This window comes from Haemorhous mexicanus, chromosome 10 (assembly GCF_027477595.1).
Source record: "Haemorhous mexicanus isolate bHaeMex1 chromosome 10, bHaeMex1.pri, whole genome shotgun sequence".
NCBI classification, from domain to species: domain Eukaryota; kingdom Metazoa; phylum Chordata; class Aves; order Passeriformes; family Fringillidae; genus Haemorhous; species Haemorhous mexicanus.
This window is the reverse complement of record NC_082350.1, coordinates 17,852,754-17,872,675: the sequence shown is the minus strand read 5'-3', so window position 1 is coordinate 17,872,675 and position 19,922 is coordinate 17,852,754. Positions and strand designations below refer to the sequence as shown.

Below are 19,922 nucleotides of genomic sequence, written 5' to 3'. Positions count from 1 at the left end.
TGGCCAACTGTAAAATCTTAAGGTTTCATTGCAGAATCACTTAAATGTTTTGACTAGCTAGAAATTTTGGGGTAAAATTCAAGACCAATTCAATAATCCAAGATAGGATTCCTACAGCTGATGGATCAGTTGCTGAATACCCAGGCAAGTTCTTGGGGAAGGGAGGGGGAGTTTAGGTGTCCTGGAGGAAATGGAATTTTTGTTTTTTCTCTTTGGCTTTGAGTATAGTTTAAAGTTCTTCCCTAACTGCATAAGCTTAACTGCATAACTTGCTTTTTTTGTAAGATTCTTATGTGCAGGTCTTCTAATTGTTTTTCTCTTTGAAATTCTGTAAATTTATCTTGGAATAAAATTCAGTTTGATAAAACCCTTATCTTAAATTATTGGCATTAATAGCAGTCTTCGAGAGGCGGACCGAAACAATTCTGAGAACACTGCTTAAAAACTAATGTGAGCAGGTCTCAAGAAGCCTGTGGGCATAGTCTTTACTGATCGTACAGAGAATGGCCAGACAGGTTTCAGGTAGAAGTGTTAAAAAACGTTGTTGCCTCTAGGTACGGCTGCTGTTTGTTGCTAAGGGTCGTATTGAAGATAACAACATGGGACTTGACATTCACACCATTTTTTGTCACCTGTTTGTTGCACATTCTGTGCAGATTTAAAGTTGAAATTTTGACTAAATTTATTCTCTACACATTTCCCTTGAGGAGTAGGAGCAGTATTACTGCTAGTAGTACACGTTTCAGTGTGCTGGTAAGCTGGAGGTTCATTTCTTGGGTAAGTACGCTTGGGTGCACTGTTAGGTGAAATGTCTTTTTAAAATGTTTTCCTGCTTTTAAATGTCTTATCAAAAAACGATGTTCTGTTTTTTAAGTCTTCTTAAAGTTTGCCTTGTTTCATGTAATATGAATAACAATGAATGTTTCCGTGGTATTGTTTTCTTTGTAATATTTTATAGTTGTCTTTATTATAAAATACATGAACATACTTTGGTAATTAACAATAAATTATGATTAAGGTTTTAACAGCACTAGCTTTTCCCAAGAAGAGCTTCTGTCATTGTTTCACTACAGGGCTTGAGGAGCTGCTTTTATTTTTAGCAAAAACTTGCAGCAGGGATACCCCTAATTTCTGTAGTGTAATGGTCTCAATTTCTCAGCCAAACTGCTGAATGAGAGAGAGCCAGAGGGGAAAGGAGAAAACAAACCAGCTTGATTATGTTGGGGGCTGCTGCTGCAATTGATGCTTGATATGGGTAACTTAAAATTATCTATAGACAGTTGCCCATTTACAGACAACCTTATTCATTTTTCTGAATAAGGCCAAATTCATTTTTAGCTCTACCATTTGGCATGAAAATAAGTCTTTACCATCCCTCCTCCCTGTTTTTAAAAATGGCATGCCTCAGGGATATGCCTATGCTGTCTCCTCAGAAGTATCAGTGCTTTCTTGTATTGTTGCACCCTTTCAGTCACCTGAAGATGAGAAGGGAGATCAGGAAAAGCACTTGACTTAATCTCATGTATTGGAGGGAAATGATAAAAGTGGAGTTAAACACTATATTCAACTTCAAAATTTTAATTGAATGTCTATGATCTTGAAATGCCAGCAAATGGCTGTGGCTTTGCTAATGAGCATTGTGATTGTTATAACTGGAAAGGAGTTGTTCCAGACTTCCTGTGTGGACTCTCTTGCTTTGGTTGGGGTTTTTTTTTTTTTTGGTATCAGATCCTTCAAGGGTCTTCCCCTTTTTTTATTTTGATACATTTTGCATCTGGCACAGAATCTAAACTTATAACCTGGTGAGTCAGCTGCATGTGTCAGACTGCCTTGTAATTACCATCGAAATGTACTAGTATAGGTGGTATATTATTTATCTCCAATAAATACTTGCTACTATTTGATCAGCTACCAAAACTTCCAACTTCTGGTGGAGGAGCAAAGAGGTTTCTTGATTACTAAACATAATTGGTTTAACTCCAGGTCTGAACAATGTACCTGTTTGCTACTGTTCAGAGCTATTCTTCCCATTTGGGAGATGGGGAAACTTGCTATTTTAGTGGAGCACAGCTTGACAGTTTGGTCAGTTACTGGAGGGGGGAGTGGTAAGCTCTGGGAGGTAAGTTTTCCAGTTTCCCCGTTGGCTCCAGCTGCAGCCTGCCCCGTGCTGTGGCGCGCTGGCTGCAGCAGGGACGCCGGCACTGCAGTGGGACCAGTGACAGAAGCTGTTCTTCAGCATTTTCAGGATGGCTGTTTTCTGCGTCAGGATGAGGCATTCCTGCTGGCCAGAGCCACCGCCAAGAGCAAAGGTAAGGTAATGTTTATTCCATGGGAATGCTTAAGACAGCCCAGCAGCTTGTACCAACCACTACGGTAATAGCCACAGGAGCTCTTTCCTCCCCTTAGCTTAGTTTATGTGCTGTAATGTTTTTGTTTTGTAAATAACTTTATGCTGGATTCTTTTCATTAAACTAATACGAATTTGAATAGTACTTGTTCAGATGTAAATGTTAATTTTCTGTGACTTTTTTTCCCCCCTCCCTTTTCAAAATTCTTTAATCTGCTGTTTCCTCTTTTCTTTCTTCCGGAACAAAAATAAATTGGGGTATAATATAAGCTGGTCTCTATTTCATCATGGGAGATGCTGAATCTATAAAATAGTGCTGCAAAATTGCACTAAAGTTTTGGGAGGAATGAGACCCCAGGAAACATCTGCTATCTTTATACATCCTCTCTTGGAGACTTTCAGCAATGCTGTGGTGTGTGAGAAACTGCTTGCAGTCTGCGACCATGCTGAGTTACAGCTCGTGAGGAAAAAGGGGTATTTTCACCCCAATTGCTCAGTGACTCAGTTGCATATGTTGGAATGAATACTGGAAAAAGAAGTCAGTAATCTCCACAGTAACTGCAGACCAACTGTATGCAGTTGTGATCCAAACAGTCGATGTAAAATTAAATCCAATCAGGAGAAAGTTGGAATGCACTAGATCTGTGAATGTGAGCTCTTCACATTTGTTCAGTGATCGGTATGAAAATTTTCTCAGTGGCCATTCTAGAATCTGATGGACATCTGGCTTTAATTCACACCTGTGAAAAAGAACAAAATTATTTACAGCATGTTTCCTTGGTTCTGATGTGCAGAATTATTTTCCTCTGAACAGATGAATTTGATCTCCACTTTTTATTTTATTTGGTGCTGGGCTGTAGCTATCAAAACCTTTGGAGCTGTGGGGTTTTGTTTTTTTCCTCTCTTCAAACTATACAGAACTCCTACTTGCAAAACATGATTTAGCCAAGAGGACTTCAACGGACTATGATGTGAAAGGCTTCTCAAATATTTTCTTTGGTCTCAGATTTTTTGATTTTTCTTGTGGGCAAAGGTAATTCTCTATTCTGTACTAGTATATTGAAAGCGCCAGTATCTTTAAACATCATTTGTTGAAAAGCTCTCTAGGAAGTCTCTTGCTGTCTGTGAAGCCTTACTGTAGAATACTTTTGATACCAGATTTCAGAATTTGTGCAGCCTCTGAAGCCTCCTCTGTTGGTACCTTCAAGTTTGACTTCTTTTGGACTCCGTGAACAAATACCATTCTGTTTTTGTATCTTTATAAATTTGTGTATAGATTTAAGTCTAATTTGCTAGAAGCTAAGACTGACTGTTAGATATTAGCCCATTATCCTGTATGTGCAGATTGTATGTTTATTTGATGGTCTACCTGTTGTATAGTTTTTGAGATGTTACCATTTAAGATGACTCTTCATTTCAAATAAAAGCCTATTGTTTTGCAGTTAATAATATTTAATGCTGGTGGTTGTGAATTGTATGATGTTATATTGTGCCTTTGGACCACAAAGAGCTGGAGTTGGGAATTGGTGGTTCTGGGGGCTGTCCTCTTTCTGCAGGTGATGTTTGAAATGTGATTCCTGAGGTAAAGTGTTTATGTTCTTGGGGGAAGAGGGTATGGGGAGGGATTGAATGGTTAATTTTTTTGTCTTTTTTTTTTTTTCTTTTTTCCTCCCCATCCCCAATGATTTGTGGTATTGCGTACCTTGTGCTTTCTGCTTGTTTTTTTCTTTACTATTAAACTGCTGATGTTTATTTCCAGGAATGTTTTGCAAATGTCCTTCTCACTCTTCCCCTCTACAACTGTAGGTACATTGTTCCTTTTTATCAAATAAGCACGTTTGAAGCAAACCAAAGATAAAATAAAAAAGGTCCTAATGTCACGTAAAGGAATGTTTCTTAATGTGTGCAGATGTATAAGTAGTGACTATATTTTAAAACTCTTCTATATGATAATGCATTGCTTTCAGCTAACTGACACATTTATGTTAAGTTAGAAGACACGGAGGATTAGGAGCGTGCTGCGAGGAATATGGTTCCAAATTAAACTCTCTTTACTTACTAAATTTGACTCAGTGCTTGGCTCTCAGCAGGGCTTGTGTTACAGTACTTCTTGTATTGACACCTTTTACTTCTGGAAAGAAGATGCTTTCTATTTCAAACGGCTCTTTTAAAAGCAAAGTAGCCTACTTATTTCTAACTTAACATAAAGTTGTTGTATGGTCTTCTGGGGTGATGGGGTGTTCATGCAAGCTTGCATTTCTTCCTGTAGGCATTCGTTGTGAAACACCTCTTGGAGTATACCCAGCAGAGTGAGTCCAACCTGCAGTACAGCTTGTTTTTAGTTTTTGGCATCTTTATGACTGAAGTGGTGCGATCGTGGTCCCTGGCACTAACCTGGGCGCTGAACTATCGCACGGGGGTCAGACTGCGTGGGGCTGTCCTGACTATGGCCTTTAAGAAAATCCTTAAGCTGAAGAACATCAAGGAGAAGTCTCTTGGAGAGGTAAGCTGCAGCCTTGTTTTGGAAATGGCAATGTGAAAAGGGATGTGTAATATATTCCTTTGAGAACGAGCTGTGCCTTAAATCTAAATTATCTGTTCTTTTTTTCAGCTCATTAATGTTTGTTCCAATGATGGTCAGAGGATGTTTGAAGCTGCAGCAGTTGGCAGTTTATTGGCTGGGGGCCCTATTGTGGCCATCTTGGGAATGGTTTATAATGTGATTATTCTGGGTCCAACAGGCTTCTTGGGATCTGCTGTCTTCATCCTCTTCTACCCAGCAATGGTGAGTTGGAAAGAGTTAAGACTTGCTTCATTTTTCTTAGGTCAGATAAATGTATAGTTCTGAATAAAAGGTGTTGAATTTCCTGGATTTAGCCAGTTTATGGCATTGCGCTTTATTGAAGGCATTTACAAGATAGCGTATGAAGCAGAAATATGGAATCAGGAAGATCAAAGTGATAAAATTAGAAAATGGGAATAGGAAAGCTGATAGATTTGGCTGAGATTAATATTCATAGCAAAAAAAAAAAAAAGTTAAAAACTGTTTTACTACCTTCATAGCATTGGCATGGACTAGAAATTGATCTGACTGGCCAAAGTCCTGATTTGCCTTATAGAATCAGGTTAAAATACTGGCTGAAGTGGGGGTCAGCTTCATTTGTCTTTAGGTTAACTTTGTGCTTCAAAAACTTTAACTGAACTAGTACTATTCAATATTGGCTAAAGTGCACACCGTTATTCTCTCAAATTTTTGTTGAAATTTGCTCTCATATGTCTGGTGCTTAGTGTAGGAGGAAATGATGTTTCCAGCCTGAGTTTTATGTTAGAGCAGCAGTTGCCTGGCCCTATCCCTGAATCCCCTTTTCAGATTAAAAATTAGTTTTCTCTAGTAATGAAGAATTGAAGGCACTTGCTTTTCCTGAGTTGCCATTAATGTTTCATGGTGTTTTTTGTTTCAGATGTTTGTGTCGCGCCTCACAGCTTATTTCAGAAGAAAATGCGTAGCAACAACAGATGAACGTGTGCAAAAGATGAATGAAGTTCTTAATTACATTAAATTCATTAAAATGTATGCCTGGGTCAAACCATTTTCTCAGAATGTTCAAAGTGAGTTCCCGCAGTCTGTAAATGTCTCCTTTGCTGCAGATGCCCCACTGCTTTGTAGCCTGGTGCACCCTGACTTTGTGCTGCAGCTGCTGCTGTATGAGCAGTGGAAGAACTGTCATCCTTCAGGCTCCTCTGTGTTATGCACAGTGGGTTGGACAAACAGACCTGCTTCTAAAATTTCACCCTCTAGTGTAATGATGTTTATGGCATGACACTAATCTTAAGTTTTTCAATTTTGTTCCTCTTTTATCAATTAATAAATTTGTGTGGAGATCAGACCATTATAGTTTCCTCCTCTATAATTGCTTTCCTTATGAGTATGTTTATAATGTGATAAATGCTAAGGTGCAGAGTTAGGTCTCTTACTCACTGTTTATAATGCTGTGGTGCTGTTTTGTGTGTGTACCCCCTGAATCACAGTTCAAACATGGTGCCCCCTTTGTATTTCTAGAAATTCGTGAGGAGGAACGCAAAATCTTGGAGCGTGCAGGCTACTTCCAGAGCATCACTGTGGGAGTGGCACCCATTGTTGTTGTCATTGCCAGTGTGGTGACCTTTTCTGTCCATATGATCCTTGGCTATGACCTTACAGCAGCTCAGGTAGGCTGTTGGAAATATTCTTTATGCTTTTGCTCCTGTAGCTTTTCTGCTGAGCCATTCCTTGTGTGGCTGTGCCCATGTGGCCAGGCTGTATCCTGGCTCACAGAAGTGAATATCTCCACCTGCTGCTGTCACAGCCATCAGTCTTATATTTTGCACAGAAAGCTCTTGGTGCTCTTTTGTCCTGACCTTCCTCCGAACAGGTTTTGGGCTGAATATAAATAAGAAGTCCTCCTGTTTGGATGGGGCATTGGGGATTACTGGATATTTTTGTTTTGCAGTGTGCTTGGATGCAAACAGCACAAATGTCTAAAAATAGGATTTGAATTTGTGCCTTCACTAGTAGGTTAATGTGGAATTTGACCTACAAACAGAACAAGTTGTCATGGTCTGTTAAAAGCACTAGAGGAGGAGTTGGGTAGATTTGCTGTTTGAGAATATGTTGAATATCTAAATGGTTGTTCTTGGACTGGGCTTTTTCTATGATTTTGACTTGCTGCTGTGCCATTACAGCTTTTAGAAGACTGGAGCTGTTAGAATGTTGCATCCAAGTGTGATTATTTACCTTGTCTCATTTTTAGGCATTCACAGTGGTCACTGTCTTTAACTCAATGACTTTTGCTCTCAAAGTAACTCCATTCTCAGTGAAGTCTCTGTCTGAGGCGTCTGTTTCTGTTGACCGATTTAAGGTAAGCAGTCATTTGGCCTCATAGTTTTCTCTGTAAGTGTGGAGTGTTGTATGTGTTCAGTAGATGCAAAGGGAACACTTGGAAGGTAATATGATTTTAATGGCAGAGAAGCTGTATTTCTTTACACTTAGCATTCTAGATTATTTGATTTTGCAAGAGATACAAATGTAGTGAAGGAATATTAGCAGTTCAAGAATAAAATAATACCAGTGTGACAAGCAAAATAGTCTGATTTGAAGATTGAATGATTTTGAAGTTGGCCACAGGAAGAGATAGAGTGAAGGACTCAGTGGCTCGCTGTACAATGATTTTTAACTCCATTTTAAGAACATCTATATGAAAAGACTGCAACATGTGTACAATGAAATTTTATGCTTTGCTAATAAAGCTTTTTGAAAATATCAGGTGTTAGGTAAGCAGGTCAATAAAAAACAGTGGGGTTTTATCTGTGGTCATAGAGCCCTGAGGTTTTATATTTCCAGACCAGATTAAGTGACTGAAATTTCTCTATATAAGTAAAATGGAGTTGTGATCTGGCAAAACAGGTCTATGGCAGAAAATGTAGAGCCCTGATAATGAACAATCTTATCTCCCATCATGGGGATTGGAGGATGAATACACTGTGTCTACTTTATGAACTCAGAGGGGAGACCTTTACTTTGTCTTGTCTCTTGAGGAGAACATGCATTGCACATTGTGGAAATTTCCAGAATGGAAAACAGCACTTTCCAAATAGAAACTTTAACAAGCATTGACAGATACATGGATTCCATGTAATGCATTCATGAAACAAACCTTTTAAGAAAACCAGGATCTGTAGAGTGATTTTGAGATTTCATTGCTTTTGAACAATTTTGCTTCATCTTCTGAGTCAGCCTAAAATCAGCCTTGCTTAAATCTAAGTGCACTAAAGGGAGTTTTGTGGGAGGGATGAGAAGGAAATGGAAATTGAATTTCTCCCAGTTTGCCTATAAATTGTGTAGGAAATGTAACATAAGGTGAGGATACTCTGACATCACAGTAAAAATTTAATTGACTTGTTGGCTCTGTAAATGAGTATGAGTTTTCTTATGAATGTGTGATTCAGACATAGCAATTGCAAGAATAAATAAGGCTGGGAATTGAAAAGTTTTAGTCACAAAAAAACTACTTGGTTCAAAACAAATTGTGTAAGTGGCAAACATTTTATCTTGTAATTAAACTGTGTGAAAAAATGTCTTCCTAATCTGTTGATTGTAAATACTGATGGATGTGGTGGAAAACATGATACAGTTGACTGAGGTCTTGCCAAGCAGCCTGAGATAGATCAGCTACACTTGTGCAAGATGACTTTTTCCCAGCAGAAAAGTTGATGGATAAAGGCTCAAGTTAAAAGCTATTCTGTCTCCTTCCATAATGAGTTGGTGTGCAGGACAAGTCAGTCACTTTGTCCCAAGTGACCTCTTCTCTCCAACCTGTGTGTTCTGCTCACGTGTTTTTAATCTGGAACACACAGAGCTGCAGTTGCAAACAGTGTCAGAGGAAGAAGTGCCTGTCACATCACATCCAGAGTATTGCAGTTCTGTGAAAGTCGAGTGTATCCAAGTGCTTCCACCACATCCAGGAATGCCCCAGCCACTTAGCAGACCTGGAGTTAGTTTACACTAATGAGCCACCTTTTGCTCTTCAGCTTCCTCCTACTTTATAGCCTGATGTGTTTTGCTGCGTGAGTGTGCCGTAGGCTTGTCTCCCAGTCTTGATCAGGTGTCTCATCTTTACACCTCTCTCACAACTCCTATCAGAGTTTATTTCTAATGGAAGAGGTTCATATGATAAAGAAAAAACCAGCCAATCCTCACACCGCGATAGAGGTGAAAAATGCTACCTTGGCTTGGGACTTCTCCCACGCCAGCGTCCAGAGCTCACCAAAGTTGACCCCCAAAGTGAAAAAAGACAAGAAAGTCACCAAGAGCAAGAAAGAGAAAATGAAGCTACAGAATGAGGGACAGCAAGCTGTGCTGGCAGAGCAGAAGGGCCATCTTCTAGTGGACAGTGATGACCATCACAGCCCCGAAGAGGAGCACAAAATCATCCACCTGGTTAGCCTTCGGCTTCAGAGGACTCTGTACAACATTGACTTGGAGATAGAAAAGGTAAGAAGAAATGAATGGAGGAAATCTGAGCTTTTCAAAGGCCTCATTATAGCTGCCCTCTGGAACAGAGCTGTGTGCTGTTTCATTTTGCATGAAATGGAGCATATTGCTTTTGTGCACTCCTGTGATATCCATGGCAACTGCAGTATCCAGGATGCAGTGTCTGATCTTGCTGTAAACAGCTGTGCCATTTTAGCAACTCCATCTTTGCAAACAGCCTGTGAAACAAGGGCAGGCTGTATCGCTTCCACATCCAGCTGAGGGGTTTGCAGCTCCTAGGACAGCGTGTGAGCCACTGAGCTCAGAGAATCTGCAGGGCACCAGGTACCAGTGGGCTGCTGGTGAACAATGTGTTCCTGCAGTGGTTTGATAATTTTGCAGTTTCATCTGTGTTCTGGGTGAGCATTTTAGGTGATTAGGTGTTCCAATGGAGCATAATAGTGCTTTTCATTGAAGAATGTGCAATTTTCTTCCTTGAGAATTTTTGTACAGGTGGATGCAGGTTTTCAAGAATTGTAGAAGCATTTGGAGCTATTGCTACAAGGTGGTAAAAGGCATGTAAGACGTCAAAGAAAAAGCATTGAACTTAATGCATGACATTATCTACACATACAAAAGCTTTGCAGTCTGGCAGTTGGATCTTGTAATAATGGGATCCATATATTTATGAAGATATTCATGGTTAAATTGTCTTATGTAGTTATACAAATAGAGGGATAGTTTAGGCTATTTTAAACAGTAAAAATACCTATATTTTAAACTCTGGGGGAGAATGCCTATAGTTTAAAAAATTGCCTCAAATAGGAGTAGAGTTGCTTGAAAATGTAAAGGCTGGTTTTGTCTCAGAAGTCAAAGAAAAGCTGGTGTCTATATACCTTTCTTGATCACTTTACATTTTAAAAAAATGAATAAAAATAGTTTTAATAAATTGTTTAATATGGATATTAACCTACTCATTCTATTGCAGATAAATTCTTTGAAGTGACTGAATTCTAATATTTTCTTGGTATGTGTTCTCTAGAAAATTGGATCTAATTGGCAAGGAGTTTGACTGGATCCATATATGCCAAATTCTCTTTTCTTTCAGACTTTTTCTCTTTCCTTATCACTCTCAAAAGCATCTTGGTGCTTTCTGTTCAGCCAGGCCTTGGTGCTTTTGGTTTATTGATCCTCTGGGCCTGTAACCCTAGTAAGAAGGAAGCTGATCTTCAAACACCTTTATTTTTACCTGTAGAGTTGATTTCAGTTTTATTTCACTGTGGGATTGTGTTCACTGTATACAATTTGAGCATTAAGATGCTGACTCTTGCTTTTTTTTTGTCTGTTGCGTCACTTCAGAGCTGTCATTTATATTCAACTGTCCTCTCAGAGGAACTAAAGGTAGTCTGAATTCTGAAATGGATGATGAATATAAGAAATAAGTACCATAATTTTTTTCCTTTCTGTATAGGGAAAGCTTGTTGGAATTTGTGGCAGTGTGGGGAGCGGAAAAACTTCACTTATCTCAGCAATTTTAGGACAGGTGAGAAATCCTGTTTTGAGTATTTCTGCTCTGCTCTTTCCCATCTCCTGTTTCACTTATTTGTACTCTGTAGAATGCAGTGTGTTGTGAGCATGGGGTAGCATGGTCTCACAGCTGGTGTGTCGCTGCAGATGACGCTGTTGGAGGGCAGCATCGCAGTGAGCGGCACCTTCGCGTACGTGGCCCAGCAGGCCTGGATCCTCAACGCCACTCTGCGGGACAACATCCTCTTTGGCAAGGACTATGATGAAGAAAGGTCTGTCAGACTGCTTGCTGATTTTCACGAAAGCTCACTAATTCTTGGCTCAAGTGTGGGAGGAATTTAAGGCAGAGTACACTGCTGATAAAGCCTCTGTGTCCTTCTGGAGTTTGTCTTTAAGTCTCCTCTGAGTCCCATTTAGGATCCTCCCCCTCTTGCATGTGGCCCTGTGGCTGCTGGCTGTCAGTGTGCCTGGCCCTGCTCCTTGCAGTGAGGCTGGGCCTCATCCTGGATCTCTGGTTAAAACCAGCAGCTGCTGTGAGCAGCACTAAAGCGGTGTTTGCTCTTGCTGTCCCGGCCTTGCCCTCTTCAAACACAACAACTGCTGTGTGCGATGTGCTGACATTTTCCATGGCCCCCCTCCCCTTGAGGACTTTCCTGTGGCCCTTAGCCAACTATCCCTGAAAACAAATTGTCTTTATCCTCACAATGCTTTTGAAGTAGATGATGAATTATTACCCTCAGTTTTCTCCTGAGACTCCAAGACATATGACTTGTTTTAGGCTGATGAAATATCTGCTATAGTGTAGAAAATGATCTAATGCTGTACTAGTTAAATAATTGTGGAGAAAATCAGTGTTCTTAACTATTTATCTACTTGTTTTTCAGATACAATACTGTGCTGAATGGTTGCTGTCTAAGGCCTGACCTGGCCATCCTTCCAAATGGGGACCTGACAGAGGTATGTCTTGCTTATACTAAAATAATTAATAGATGAAGGAAAGAGTTTTGGATAAGAGCAGGATAAACTGGAATGAGGGTACCTCAGTCTGGGGTGCATATGAGCCAAGCTGCTGAATACATTCTCTTGAGCTGACCTTGGTGGGCCCTGGACTGTTAAGAATTGTACCCTATTTTTTACTCAGATGTTTGGGATTTTTTTTTTTTTGTGTTGTAACTTTAGCTTCCTTAACAGGACCTAATTGAACTTGATTTAAAAGAGCTAAGAAAAAAAATGGCTAGGTTAATTCATAAAAGGTAAAATAAGCAAAGTACTGCCACATTTCAGCGTATTAACCTTGAGTTTGAATGTATAACATGTCACAAAATGGACAATTAAACTTGAATACGTATATGTATTAATATAAAACGTTATGGGGGAATATATCTATGGAAATATATAAAAAGGAATATTATGGTCTGCTTTACTCTGGTCATCTACGTTGCATGGTGCTGAAGAAGTAAAATGATGGGCGTGTGTCTCTGTGCAGATTGGTGAACGAGGGGCTAACCTGAGTGGGGGACAGCGCCAGAGAATCAGTCTGGCTCGAGCCCTGTACAGTGACAGGGACATTTACATCCTCGATGACCCCCTTAGTGCCTTAGATGCTCACGTTGGAAATCACATTTTTAACAGTGCAATAAGGAAGCACCTGAAGTCAAAGACTGTCCTTTTCATCACACATCAGCTTCAGGTACTGAATCCCCCATGCTTTCTTTCTTGGACTTATTGAAATGGTTTGTTAATCAGTGTCTTCATACTGGAAATTTCTGTGCCCTGACCTGTGACAGGACAGCCCTGTCTGTCTATAGAGTGTGTGGTTTACATTTATAAACTAGGTTTACAAAGGTGCACTGAGCACAATTTAATTAATTGATACCAGTGCTGCTTGGTGTCTGATTGGTGTCTAACACTTGGCTAAAGAAAATTTACCAGGGAAATAAATACCTGTTCAAAAATACTTTTGCTAACATGCTATAAAGCTATTTCATCACAGCAGAAAACAGTTCTGATTTATTGACGACAAATATAACTGATGTACCTGAGATTTTTTGCTGTCTTCTGTGCATAGAAATATTAGTGCTTAGTCTATCAGTATTTGCAGTGTTTAAGTATCCTGAGTCATGTCTTCCAGAAGAGATTGGTTTTGATAGGACACAAAACCCTTTATTTGTGTAGTGTGAGTAATCATGGTGCTCTAGTCAGAGGAGGACCTCTGAAAATCAGCTGTCTGTTGTGTGGGCATAGGTGTGCTGTGTGCCAGTGCCTACAAGCTCCTGAGATGGGTTGTGTGGGAGTGTTTGGTTATTGAACATCGTGATAGAGACTTGTTCTTGCTGCCACTTTCTCCAGTATCTTGTTGACTGTGATGAAGTGATCTTCATGAAAGAAGGCTGCATTACCGAGCGAGGCAGTCATGAGGAACTGATGAATTTAAATGGGGATTATGCAACTATATTTAATAGCCTACAGCTGGGAGAAACACCACATATTGAGGTACTTGCTTATTTGAAAGTGCTCTGAATCTTGACTGTTCTGAGGTCAACCAGGTGATGTTGTTGGAAATGTGGGAAATGGCTTCACACATTTTCTTGTGTTGATCTGACCAATAGATTTCCTATAGAATAATCTCTGCTTCATTAGCACTTTGTCACGGTTAGTTTTTAGGGAATGTGTGCTAGAGAGGACTCTGCCAATGAGCTCATGAGTTAATAATGAAAATATTGTAGTGTCTCCCCTGGTGATGCTCAGAGCAGGAAGTTCTTCTCTTACTGTACACCCCTTAATTTACCTCTGAATTAGCACAGATCTTCAACAACCTTTGTGTGAAAAATTTCTTACTGGCTTGGTACAATGTTTTCAATGGAGTGTGACTGAGGCACAGCAGGTGTGACACAACTTGTCAAAAGTTAGATGTGACAGTATTTTGGAGGCATAACTGAAAATGCTGTGTTTTGGGGGAGTTTGAGAATAAAATGTTTTGCCTTGACACCAATTCTGTTGTGAAAAAAGTCTGTAAATGCAAATTTGAATATGTGCTGTAGTATTTCAGTTGGTGCAAAAATTGTGAATCTAGAAAGTAACTAGAAACATTCAGTACAACATGTAAATTTTCAGCAATTTAATTTTTCCCCACCCTTCTGCTCTTTGTTTCCTGAAGTTAATCTCTAGAGTAAGGATCTTGGCATTTTGATTTGTAATAACTTGTCTAAATTTTATGTGCATTTTCTCTTAGAAAAGATTAAAAGTACATCAACAGTTTATTTTTTAAGAGATGAGAGGCTCCTTACTCATGAGACATTCAAAACAAAACATTTCTGAGAAGGAAGCATCATAAGAATTACAGATATAGAAGGAGTTTGGTGACACATTCTCCTGGGAGATATTTGTGAAAGAAGCAAAAGGATATAATGCATTGCTCTGCATATCCTTTGAGGCATGAAGATAATAGTTCTGCCATTTTAAGACTAATATAATGATAGTGAACAAGAGATTCTCCAGTCTTCATGCTTGGCTGACCCTCAATGTCGCTGTAAACATTAGCTCATGGAAAGACCATTAAATTGCATTCCCTATGGGATAAGAATAAATGGATGATCAGTTGGGTTCTCTGTGGTTTAATCTCGTGTAAAGTGTGGGGAGGCAACCCTGAACATGGTGTGTAAGGGGTTTCAGTCCATGTAGGCTGAACAGGCAGTAACTCCCAGTTATGGAAGGATGGCTGGGTTTAGAGCAGTGCTTGTGTGTCACTTTAGTGTTTGGATATTGGATTTCTGGAAGATCAAGTTAATCTGACTTTTCTTAAGAAAGCTCTCATGAAATGTCTCTAAGTGCTAGGGTGCTTGGGGAAAAAAGCCTCTTTAAAAAAATGTGAGTTATTTTTACAAGGGATAGGGAGATTATATCTTTCTTGCAGTAGTGGGAATATCATTCCTCTACCATGTACACTCATAATTTCACTGATCCTGGAAATTACCCTCGCACTGTACAACCTGTACAGGTTGGTAGTAGTTTAGATTAATAGAGGAGGAGAATTTAATCCGTCAGAGTTGGCAATCATCTGTAATAACTGTGAAGCTAGCGTTCACATCAAGGAGGATATTGAGCTATTGAAAGCCTTTGTCCTTAGGTGGCGGATAAATAAAAGTTTATGTTTAGATATGAAAATGTCAAAGCCAACTCCTATGTTTAGTGTCATTGTTTCCCTGCAGATTAATATAAAGAAGAACACAAACAATTCATTGAAAAGGCCCCAGGATAAAAGTACCAAAACAGGGTCTGTGAAGAAGGAGAAAGTTGTAAAGAAGGAAGAAGAGGGTAACTATGTAATCAAATTTCTGGCTGTATCTATTTTGTACTCCAATTAGCTCAGAACATGCTTCAAAGTATATTGTTAATGTACCTCTCAGGTTTGGAAGCTGTCTCAATCCTAATCACTTAGTGTGGTTTGTAGGACATAGGCAGTGGGCAAAGAACATTCATTAATTCCTTAAGTATGGATGCCTGTGCAGGGTTTAAGTTCAGTCTCAGATGCCATTAGCACAAAGGAGCTGGCACTGCCTTGTCTCCCACACCACCTCTCCCTCCTCTCCTAAGAGGGCCATGTGTGCAGCTTGGCACTCCGTCCTGGGCAGGACATGGCATTTATGGATGAAGGGAAGGACTGACCTCTGTTTAATATTAGCTTTGAACTCCAGGGTTTAAAAAGCAGTAGTGAGGCTGATCCCAGCCTAACATTTAAGTCTGTGCTGACATGGTACAACATTTCAGCTGTACCATGACTTAAATGATTCTGCAGAAATGTGACTTCTTGAAAAACTGTTTGAACTGCTGAGTTCTAAGCGTGAAGTAAAGTGTGTGTTTCTGAAAGTACTCTGCACAGTTTGAAAGACTAATTTTGTGAGTGTTCACAAATTTATAGGAGTTTCATGGAAGGAATGAGCTTTCCTCATTCCATCATCTTCTGCTGTTTCACAGGCCAGTTGGTCCAGTTGGAAGAGAAAGGCAAAGGCTCTGTCCCCTGGTCTGTTTATGGTGTCTACATTCAGGCAGCTGGAGGCCCCTTTGCATTCCTCATCATCATGGCACTGTTTGTGCTGAATGTGGGCAGCACAGCCTTTAGCAACTGGTGGCTGAGTTTCTGGATCAAGCAAGGCAGTGGAGTAAGTTCAATAGCTTTTCTGCTCTTGTGTCTAATGGGCTGGTGGGTGTTCTGCTAGACTAATCCCAAGCAGTCCTGTGAGACCAAATGGTGCTTTCTAATTTAAAAAAGTTGTAAGGCTCCCCAGGAGGTGGTCTCACTAGGGAATTCATCTCCAAGAATAAGAGAGCTCCAGTAATGAGAGATATAATAACTTAAGTGGTTTAATGCTGCCCTCTTCATTTTTTTGGTTAGTCTAAGAAAAGGAAGTGAAAATATGAAAGGGGCCAACAAGCGGTTGGTTTTGATTTAAATGTGTTCTTATATCTAACAGGATAATTTTTGTTAAAATATGTAAAAATTGAGTCAGATGACTTTTGGAGATTGCTTTGGAGATTCTGATGACTTGGGATGGTTTGGGCTTTTTCCTACTTTCAGGGCTTTGCTTGCAAGTCTTGTTGCATTTAAAAATCCAAATATAACTGCAAGAGTTTTTGTATGGGCACAGAGAGCAAGGTACTAATCTCAGAGATGAAATAATAAAGTGCAGATGGACATCAATATTAGAATCAGCAATGAAGTCCTTAAACATACTTAAAGAGCAAAAATAAAAGAGATTGAGAATGTATAACAGTGTGACAGTAAAGAATTTTTTGCATAGTGGCAGAAATAAGTGTTTGATAAAGATCTATCCAAGGTGAATATGGCTGTGTGATGGTATCCAAGTATCTGACATTGTTCAGAAGAACACAAGAAATAAGCATGAAATGAGAGGTCAAGAATCAAATGAAATGGGGATTGTGGTAGTATTTTGGAAGCTATTGTAGGAAAAAGATCAAGGGCTACAGATCAACAAGTCAAGCATCTCTGCCAGGGAAAAGTTTGAGGTATTCAGTGGTCACTGAAGTAGTTTAAAGAAGAAATATCAAATATAGTGGGAGAAGACACAAGGCAGTTAAATTCTACCACATGTAATGTATACATCATACTTCATCCTCGCCTTAACCAACCTCTGAAACCTTGAATTTTCTGCAGAACACCTCGGTGACTGTGGGAAATGAGACTGTCATAAGCAACAGTATGAAAGATAACCCTCACATGCATTACTATGCTGGCATCTATGCACTGTCTATGGCAGTTATGTTGATCCTGAAAGCTGTTCGTGGTGTGGTCTTTGTAAAGGTAGGTGCCAGTGCTGGTATTTGTCTCCCCCCTACTCCTGCTTCTGCAAATTTCTGTCACTGTGGTTCTTTTGTCATCTCCTAAGAGACTTTGGAACCAAAGTCAGTCATGGATTGAAATGTTCCCTTAGCCAGCTCTTGAGGCTGCACCATGTTTCTGCTAAACTTCTGCCCAAATTGATAGCTTCCTCCACGGGTTGGAAGCACAGAATGCAGTAGAAAACCTCTTATGGCTGAAGAGAGAAACAGAGTAGAATATTTGGGTGGCAGGAAGGCAAGCACTGCTTTATAACCCTGCAATGTTTTCTGTGTTGTCAGGGTACTCTCAGAGCATCCTCAAGGCTCCATGATGAGCTCTTCCGACGGATTCTGCGTAGCCCCATGAAGTTCTTTGACACTACACCCACTGGGAGGATCCTCAACAGGTTTTCCAAAGACATGGATGAAGGTATCTCTCACTCTATGCCCTGTATATCCCACACTCAGACCTCCCAGTTAAGGCCTGAAAACTCTCCAGTCTGTTGCTGTTGTGGTGATTGTACCCTGTGTCTGTTGCCAAATGTGCTCTTGGAATAAACAAAGCAGCAACTGGGATATACCTGGGTTATGATTCTAGAAGGCAGCTGATAGCTCAGGTCAGAGCATCCACTTATGAAGAAGGGAATGCGCTGCTGCTTTTGTACCTCCAGGCTGCACATGGGCTCTCAGCAGTTCATGCAGGAGCAACTTAAAACATTAGAGTGAAGCTGATGTGCAGCAGAGGTGGTAATTAGGTCAGTTCCATCAGTGCTATTTCTGCAAACGGGAATAATTAGAGTGCCAGTAACTCAGAAGGTAAAAACATCCCAATGAAAATGTACATTTTTAATCTGAATAACCTAAGAGAAATTCCTGTGATTACTACTGAGATACAGGTGGACTGAGTTGATTTCTATGGGTTGTTTTAGTTTTCTGTACTCAAGATCTTCCTCTTCTCCTTCCATTTCCCCAGTTGACGTTCGGTTGCCGTTTCAAGCGGAAATGTTCATCCAGAACGTCATCCTTGTGTTCTTCTGTGTGGGGGTGATTTCTGGGGTTTTCCCCTGGTTCCTGGTGGCAGTGGGGCCCCTCATTGTCCTGTTCACAGTTCTGCATGTTGTGTCTAGGTAAGTGCACCAGCTGCTTTAGCTGAAAAGGTACTTTCACCTTCAAGTACGACATAGTGGTTGGCATATGGTGGTTCTGCATGAAACACAAAGTGCTTCTTTCCTTCCAGAGTCTTTATTCGAGAGCTCAAGCGTCTGGACAACATCACACAGTCTCCATTCTTGTCTCACATTACATCTAGCATCCAGGGTCTCTCCACAATCCATGCCTACCACAAAGGACAGGAATTTCTGCACAGGTCAGTCTAGATATCCATTGGGGAATGGTGGAGCACAAAGCTGAATGCAACAGCTTCTGGCATTCAGAAGGATTTATCACTGGGGTCTGATGGATCACTGGTTCTATGACTGAAAATTACTTTTTTGGGGAAAAAAATTGGGAGAACAGAAGGAAGGGTGAGGGAAAACTGGGAAGAGCAGTGGTGGGGAAAGTTTGCAAACCCTGCCATTGTGTTTTGGTTTGAAATTTGGTCGGTGATGAGTATTCCCATCCTGAATCCTGATACTGGAACAGGAGTTTAAGTAGGTCTGATATTTGTAAAACATCAGGCTTGTGGAGTCTACTATGTTGCCATGTTTGTTTCAGGTACCAGGAGCTGCTGGATGACAACCAGGCCCCGTTTTACCTGTTCAGCTGCGCGATGCGCTGGCTGGCCGTGCGCCTGGACATCATCAGCATTGCTCTGATCACAACCACTGGCCTTATGATTGTCCTGATGCATGGCCAGATCCCTCCTGCCTATGCTGGGCTGGCCATCTCCTATGCTGTGCAGGTGAGTGTGACCACATACTGTAATACTTCATTTCTCTTTTAATGTAGATATTGCTAATGAGCGAACAGTGTCCAGCGCTGGCTTAGAGGAGCTGCAGGGCTCTGAGCACTTTGTTGGAGCTGCTGTTTGGTCTCTTCTGCCTCCTTGTGGCGCCGAGAGGAAATTAAAGAGCTTTGATACCTCATACTTAAAGCTCTTGCTCTTGGGAAAAGTTTCTAAGCTGCTGGTTTCTCAAGGGATTCATAAATTATGGTGATTTTAAAATGAACTATTTAATTAACTTGCCTTGAAGACTTTAGTTATATGGTGCCTGATGTCAAGAATATCAAATATCATAGACTTCTTTAGGTTGGAAAACAGCAATAAGGTCATTGAATCCAACTATTACCTCAGCAATGCCAAACTCACCACTAAACCATGTCCTCATGTACCACATCTGCTCAACTTTTAAATACCTCCAGGGATGGTGACTCCACCACTCCCCTGGGTAGTCTCAGTGCTTGGCAACTCTTTTTGTGAAGAAATGTTCCTAACATCCAATCTAAACTTGGCACGACTTGAAGTTGCTTCCTCTTATCCTATTGCTTGTTAAGTGGGAGAAGAGAGCAAACCCCACCTGGCTACATGCTCATTTCAGGGAGTTGTAGAGAGTGATAAGATCCCCCTGAGCCTCCTCTTCTCCAGGCTGAGCCCCTCTGCCTCCCTCAGCTGCTCCTCACAGGACTCCAGACCCTTCCCCAGCTCTGTTGCCCTTCTCTGGACATGCTCCAGCCCCTCTGTGTTGTAGTGAGGAGTCCAAAACT

At 40.5% G+C, this 19,922-nt stretch overlaps 1 protein-coding gene across 11 annotated transcripts in view; it reads left to right on the top strand.

Annotated features, from left to right (window-relative positions):
• ABCC5 (ATP binding cassette subfamily C member 5) overlaps positions 1-19,922 on the top strand; it is a 67,505-nt gene that overhangs the window by 15,602 nt on the left and 31,981 nt on the right. For 7 of the 11 annotated variants that reach the window (XM_059855640.1, XM_059855631.1, XM_059855629.1 and 4 more), the window contains 18 exons: positions 4,617-4,850; positions 4,959-5,132; positions 5,809-5,956; positions 6,408-6,556; positions 7,138-7,245; positions 9,027-9,377; positions 10,828-10,899; positions 11,031-11,155; positions 11,768-11,840; positions 12,370-12,573; positions 13,233-13,376; positions 15,092-15,197; positions 15,858-16,042; positions 17,056-17,202; positions 17,520-17,649; positions 18,193-18,346; positions 18,457-18,585; positions 18,933-19,119. In XM_059855640.1, coding sequence (XP_059711623.1) covers positions 4,617-4,850; positions 4,959-5,132; positions 5,809-5,956; positions 6,408-6,556; positions 7,138-7,245; positions 9,027-9,377; positions 10,828-10,899; positions 11,031-11,155; positions 11,768-11,840; positions 12,370-12,573; positions 13,233-13,376; positions 15,092-15,197; positions 15,858-16,042; positions 17,056-17,202; positions 17,520-17,649; positions 18,193-18,346; positions 18,457-18,585; positions 18,933-19,119 — 2,820 coding nt within the window. Of the gene's footprint in view, positions 1-43; positions 4,154-4,616; positions 4,851-4,958; positions 5,133-5,808; positions 5,957-6,407; positions 6,557-7,137; positions 7,246-8,914; positions 9,378-10,827; positions 10,900-11,030; positions 11,156-11,767; positions 11,841-12,369; positions 12,574-13,232; positions 13,377-15,091; positions 15,206-15,857; positions 16,043-17,055; positions 17,203-17,519; positions 17,650-18,192; positions 18,347-18,456; positions 18,586-18,932; positions 19,120-19,922 lie in introns of those variants that run through there. The other 4 variants (XM_059855635.1, XM_059855636.1, XM_059855638.1 and 1 more) reach the window with 4 other exon arrangements.